General features: G+C 45.2%; 1 protein-coding gene and 1 long non-coding RNA gene across 3 annotated transcripts; one reads left to right on the forward strand and one right to left on the reverse strand.

Annotated features, from left to right (window-relative positions):
• On the reverse strand, positions 1 to 1,201 carry LOC112872942. The gene is made up of 2 exons (XM_025935978.1): positions 794 to 1,201; positions 1 to 378 (listed from the first exon to the last, which is right to left on the reverse strand). The coding sequence occupies exons 1-2, from the start codon at positions 1,199 to 1,201 to the stop codon at positions 1 to 3; spliced, it is 786 nt and encodes a 261-aa protein (XP_025791763.1).
• Positions 1,202 to 1,658: 457 nt separating this feature from the next.
• On the forward strand, positions 1,659 to 5,777 carry LOC112877443. 2 transcript variants are annotated; one of them, XR_003225486.1, is made up of 7 exons: positions 1,659 to 1,899; positions 2,469 to 2,515; positions 2,641 to 4,810; positions 4,918 to 5,199; positions 5,295 to 5,364; positions 5,481 to 5,572; positions 5,705 to 5,777. It is a non-coding gene; the product is annotated as an uncharacterized LOC112877443 (long non-coding RNA). The 2 variants fall into 2 exon arrangements; XR_003225485.1 differs by having other exon boundaries at positions 2,469 to 4,810.
• The last annotated feature ends 784 nt before the right edge of the window (positions 5,778 to 6,561 follow it).

Below are 6,561 nucleotides of genomic sequence, written 5' to 3' on the forward strand. Positions count from 1 at the left end.
TCATCTTCCATGCATCAGTTCAAGTGAAGCCACCTTTGCTTCTAATTTTGCAAGTGCATCAGCTATGGCATTCAATTTCTGTTTGGAAGTTCCAACCTCAAAGGCAAGGGCACACCTTGGCTTTTCAAGTGCAGTCACCTTGGATTCTAATTTTGCTATTGCATTTTCCAGGGCACACACCCTCTGTCCTACTTTGGCTAGGTCCGTCTTGTCTTGTGCTTCTTCAAGTGCACCCACCTTTGTTTTCAATTCTTCAACTCCAACTTCCAGGGCACTAATATGCTTCTTCCTCTTCTTTTGTACTTGTTCCACTTTTTCCTCGAGCTTTGCCATTTCTCCCCAAATTTGCTCAATGTCCTTGTGTGATACAACATTTCCCTGGAACAAAGTTAAATAGATGAGTAAAATTTGATATGAGGAAATGTACTTTAACTGTTGATATGTCTTTTCATGCAGTTTTGAACATTAACTGTATGGACATAGTATGGCTAATGGCTAATTTGATTTTTACAGTCATGATCAGATAACAAGCAACACTAAAAATTGATTGACAGATAATTGTTCATATGGCTAATTTGATTAACATATACATATGGTTAATAAAAACTGTATGGACATTCAGAGCAATTGGTCATATGGCTAATTTGATTAACACATAATCACATGCATGCCTCATAACAGATATTCAGTAGCAATGTTCGTGTTGTGCAAGGTTTCAATAGCAAGTCATGGTGTTCGTCAATTCAGTAGCAAATCAGTATCAAATTCGCCACAGAAAAAGAGGAACACTTGCCTCAGGGTTGCCGGAGTTGTCGCTGGAGTCATCGCCGCCATGGTCGCTAGAGTCGTCGCCGCCATGGTGTCTGGAGTCACCACCGCCATGGTGTCCAGAGTGGCCGCCGCCGTGGTGTCCCGAGTCGACACCGCTATGGCCTCCGGAGTCATCATCGGAGTCGACAAGGTTGATGTACACGCCTGGAGGTGGAGGGACATCGATCAGCGAGCGCGGTGTCATGGAGTCTGCCGGATAGCGGCGAGGCTGCGCCGATGAGGAAGCGCGGAACAACCTCCTGCTGGAGTCTCGCTTGTAGGACGTCTGGTCGGGCTTCTTGTCGCCGTGCCTCTTGACGACGGGCTTCTTGTCCCCATGGTGGCACTTCGTCTCCTCAGCGCTGCGGCTCGCTGGGTCAGAACCTCCCATTTCAGTTGCGCATGTAGGACCTCCCACCGGCCATCTTCCCTGGACCACCGCTTCACCTCTCGATTCGCTTCCTTCTCCGGCGGTGCAGCAGCTCGATCTGATTTGGCAGGTGAGGAGAAGTGAGGTGAGACTCCCTCAGGCGGCGCTGTTGTTTAATGGTTTGCGCATGTAGTAGAGATAGATAAAAATATAGAGAGAACATGTACTGAAATTCTATAGCAGCTCAATGTTTTGGTGAGAGATATCAAAGTGAAAGGTCATGAGTTCGAAGTGCGAGGTCGTACTATTTTTTGCTGTCTTTTTGGGCTGGTGAGAGAGGCCCAAAAGGCCCAAGAGGACCTCCCACTAAGGTTCCTCGCCCGCCTCTCACCCTCATTCGCCGCGCCCCCTCCTCCCCATGGCACCATCGCCCCCTCCTCCCCGCCTCGCCGGTGGCCCTCCTCCCAGCCGTGGCGCCATCGCCCTCCTCCCCGCAGCACTGTCGCCCCCTCCTCCCCGCTGCGCCGTTGTCACCCCTCCTCCCGGCCGCGCCGCCCTCGCCCCTCCTCCCCCCTTCGGGCGTGTTCGCTTGTGCTGGCTATAGCTACTTCTACCACTTGCCGGCATCCTCTCCCACCTCTCCGTCGGTGGCCCCTGCAGCTCGCCGCGCGCGCGCACCGATGTCACCGGCCACCATCAAGAACCATGGATCCCACTTGGTAAGCCCCTCTCTAATCCCTTGTGTAGGATTAGTTAGGGTAGAATGCTGAAATAGTTAGGGTTCATGCTGGATTAGTTAGGGTAGAATGCTGAAATAGTTAGGGTTCATGCTAGATTAGTTAGGGTTGATGCTGAAATAGTTAGGGTTCATGGTGGATTAGTTAGGGTTCATGCTGGATTAGTTAGGGTTGATGCTGAAATAGTTAGGGTTCATGGTGATTAGTTAGGGTTCATGCTGGATTTGTTAGGGTTCATGGTGCGTTGAGACCTTGGTGTAGCAGACATTTCTACTATTATAGGGCATGGTATCAGACCTTTGCAGCATGTAACTAACCTTTTTTACCTTATATGCTTTTATAAACCAAGATGATCTTTAGTTGCTTTCCTGCTAGCATTAATGTAAACCGCTATTTAAAATATTAGATGTGTGTATCCTTCTTGCATAGATAAATTAGAGTTGCTTCTTATGCTTTCTGGCTCCATTATTGTCACAACATGTTTTTTTTTACAATATTTCACTTATTTCTTTCCTTTTCCCGCCCTTCATTTCTCCATTCTCTATGTGCAGAAAAAGAAAATCCCTTTATATAACCATTGCTTCGCTTCCTCAAAATGGTTAGAGTACTATTGCTATGCATGATTTGAATTGGCCATATTAGATGTATCTGCAAGTCAATAATATTACTTTTCTTGATGATTTGAACTTTTATGCAACTCTCTCATCATCCCATGATTGTTAGATGACTTCCGATGGTGAAGAAAGTTGGGAATATGAAGCTGAGGTTGGGGTGGCTAGATCTGATGATGAAGCGAAGAAGGCTAGATCTAATTATGAAGAGGAGGAGGAGGAGCCTGGATCTGATGATCAACAACAGCAGCCTGGGGCTACGCGTCGAGTCAGAAAGGCAAGGACATCAACAAAGTGGCCAGTGGACAAGATGATAGTCACAATTGTTGATGAAGGGAGCATGCCCTCATAAAGAAGATAGATACTGAGGTTGCGGAGGGTTGCTGGTCTGATTGGTAGACAAAGGATCTCACTGGTCATGCCAAAGTTCAATACCCTAAGCAAAGCGGAAAAGTGGAGTTTATTTGATCAGGATGTCACATCTTACTTGGAGTTCCCGCTAGAGATGAAGACTGCTGGGTCCACAAGAGCAACCTTGTGTGCAATTCTATCGCAAATGGACTAGAACCATTTGCGCAGCACCCCTACATTGAACTGGAGGATTGGGCACAGTTTGTGAACTTGAAAGAATCTGAAGCAGCCCAAGCAGAAAGTTCAAAAGGAAAGATTCTTTGGGAAAAGAACGTGCACAACCACCATATGGGTTCATCAGCATATGAAGGGAAACTAGCACAATGGGAGGTAGAGGACAGCCAATTAACTGCTCTAGGCATCCCTAATCCATGGGATCAAAGAGAAGCATCCATATGCAGAGCCTTCTGGCATCAGTTGGGTTAGGGAGCAAGATGTGCTAACTTCTTGTTTGGGCCCTGAACAACCAGGGCGGGTCGTGGTATGTCCAGCTACCTGGGCTGGAAGTACACATGGCCACAGTTCTCATCTATGTACCGGAAGAGGAAAAGGACCAGCTTGGTGGATGTGGAAAAAATAAAGGTTGAGCTCAGGGTTGAGGTGACAGAGGATGTAATGAAAATGCTTGCTGCACAAGGATTGCAGATACAACCATTTTCCAGGAATTCAAGCCCTACACCCGGAAGGAGGAGCATCTGTGCGTCCGCTTCAAAGCCTGTAAATCTAGATGTAGAGAACAAAGAAGATGATGTTGATGATATGGACTTGATGCGAGGTATAGGACCTGATTCTATAGATATTCTGACCGAGCCCACACTTTGCAGGCTTCTAATCTACCCTGGAGGTTATCAAATTGAGGTTGCAAGGGGTCTGGTTTATCCACAACAAAGAGAACTACACAGTCCCAATTCTCGATGATTATGTAGTGGTGAAGGTTAAGTATGTACACTGCAACTTTGAAGATCATGTGTTTCAACCTGCTCCAAATGATGAGATCAGAACTCTTGGACAAGCTCTTTTGCAGAGGATACAGTGGAGGAGGCGTCATATTATAGTGAACCCTGGATCAATGGATGCTTCTTCTCAAAGTGTGGCAAGAGGACTTTTAGCCCAACAACCCCATACTACGCAAAATGACAGCACAAAGAGCGCATCTGGTGCAAAGAGTGCAGCCTTAATTCCTTCAAAGGATCCAAGCAAGGACAATAAAAAGGGTGTGCGGGAGAAGCAAAAGGTCGATTCTGAAAATTCACAGAAGCAGCACCAATCAAAAAACTCTCAGAAGACTACTGCTGAGAATTCTCAGAAGCACCAGCCAGCCAAAAGCTCCTAGAAGTCATCTGCTGCTGAGAAGCCAGCCAAAAGCAGCCAGCCTAAGCAGAACAGAAGGATAATGCTACTGCTGCTGAGAAGAAGGATGCTGCTGCTGCTGCTAAGAAGAAGGCTGCTGGTGCTGCTGCTGAGAAGAAGGCTGCTAGTGCTGCTGCAGAGAAGAAGGCTTCTAATGCCCTTGCTGAGAAGGCTGATGCGGGTGCTGTGAAGAAGGCTGCTGCTGCCATGGAATCCAAGAAACAGCGTAAGAAAGGTGCATAAAAAATGGTATGGACTGAGGCGCACCCTAAATTCAAATATGGACAACCTATGCTAACAGAGGCAGAACTGCTTAGCGCTGGAACTGCAACAGTTCGTCTCCATGATCACTACTTGAAAGGTTGTTTGGGAAATCAGAAAAATGGCATTGTGGTCAAGTACAAGCGTAGCCATTTTTTGCATTCACTGGACACATAGTGTTTCCTTGTTGGATTCAATGATTTATATGACCTCTTCAAAATTGATGGATTGGATGTGTCACTTCTGCGCTGCTTCACATTGTAAGTTGCAATTCCTCTTCTATGTGTGCCACCAGCATGTAGCACTAGTTAGGGTAACGTAGTTTACTTCATTCCATATGTTTGCTTGACATTGTTTTTTTTCTTAGATGGATGATTGTTGAAACTAAGGCAAAGGCCTTGCCTGCGGGATTCCTTGATCGTGAGCTAATGTCCTTGTCCACCATACAATCTAACAAATCTTATGTGGTGGATTATGTGACAAAGGCCTTCCGTCACTTTGCTAAGAAGGAGATAATCATGTTTGCACATAACCCACGTGACCACTGAATATTAGTGGTAATTATTCGGAAATGGAGCAAGGTTTTGTATTTCGATTCTCTCAGATCCAAGCCACATGATCATACCTTGTTGAAAGAAGTCATTGACGAGTGAGTATACTTTCATATCCTTCACCATATTTCATAAATAAACTTTGAAAAGTGAATAACTAAGCATAAACAATGTCCGATTTCCATGCTTGTAGGGCTTTTCATTCATACCTAGTTAAGGGGAAGGCAAGTAAGAGCTTATTGGTACATGTCTCCAAGTTCCCGGTAAGTGCATGTTAAGTACAAATATATAAGGGATTAAGTGTGTTGGTGATTTCTGCATTGACCTGTTCATTCTCCACTAAATTATATTTGTATTTCTCTGTCTAATTTTATGGTAGTGCCACCAGCAATCTTCTGGTAATACAAATGGTTTTTACACAGCACATTACGTGATGGTAGCTATGGAAATACTAAAAGTGGAGGATCCTTGGTACAGATCTATTCTGACTGAATTTTTTTCCTGCATGTAGATAGTTTGGATTCTGTCTTATTTGTTCCATGGTGTTAGTGATCTGCATGTTGCTGACTCTAATTTGTTATATTTTACTAAACAACTACACAGGAATTTGAAGTGACCACAAATCCCATCAACCAAGATGCAATGGACAACATTCAAGAATTGATTGCCTCCTTCAGTCAGAATAGAAAGGAGAGTTCATCGCAACAATCCAGGGGAGCAGTTCCCCAACCTGCTTTCTCCCCGAGAAAGCCTTCCTGAGACTAAAAGCCTTCCGAAACCGGTATTGTCAAGTGTTTAGTGATCCAAGATTTTGTACTCCTTTTGAACAAATATTAATTATGCTATGCAAAAATATGAACCTATGTTGCTGTGATGTGATGTTGTATGCCTGAGAGGCTTGCCTGTGTTGTATATGTTGTTGTGCCTGTGTTATTATGAAAGATAAATCTGTGTATGTTGTTGTGCCTCTGCATGTGATGTTGCTTGTGTATATGGTGTTGTGCCTCCGCCTGTGATGTTGTTGTCGTGCCTATGCCTGTCTACCTGTGCCAGATGCTTTGAGCAAAAAAAAAAACACAGATCACAGACACGTCTCAAGATCACGTGCCTATCTTTTATCAGTTATTTGAGACGCGGTTTAAGTAGCCCGTCTCTGATATTCACATTTTAGCAGATGCTTTTTAAGAACCGCGTCTCTAATGTGAAGTTATCAGAGACGCGTCTATAAAGAACCGTGTCTCCGATATAGTTCTTCACAGTCGTGGTTTAGTTAAACCGCGTCTCCAATGTTCCTCACATCAGTGATACAAATTTGGAGACAATTTTTTCGTCTCCAATGATCTTTGAGCCGCGTCTGCAAAAAGGGTTTCTTACGTAGTGTCCTCTCCTGCACCCAGTTCCTCCTTGCGTACCAGGCGGCAGGCGGCCGATTCCTCCCCGTTGGTGGTCCCTCTCCCCCC

The sequence above is a fragment of the Panicum hallii genome, chromosome 9 (assembly GCF_002211085.1).
Source record: "Panicum hallii strain FIL2 chromosome 9, PHallii_v3.1, whole genome shotgun sequence".
In the NCBI taxonomy this organism is placed as follows: Eukaryota; Viridiplantae; Streptophyta; class Magnoliopsida; order Poales; family Poaceae; genus Panicum; species Panicum hallii.

Excerpts from the sequence above, each read along its gene's own strand:
- LOC112872942 (XM_025935978.1), bottom strand. The coding sequence starts at position 1,201 with ATGGGAGGTTCTGACCCAGCGAGCCGCAGCGCTGAGGAGACGAAGTGC. Across the intron at positions 379-793 it reads ACAACTCCGGCAACCCTGAG|GGAAATGTTGTATCACACAA; the intron begins GCAAGTGTTCCT and ends ACTTTGTTCCAG.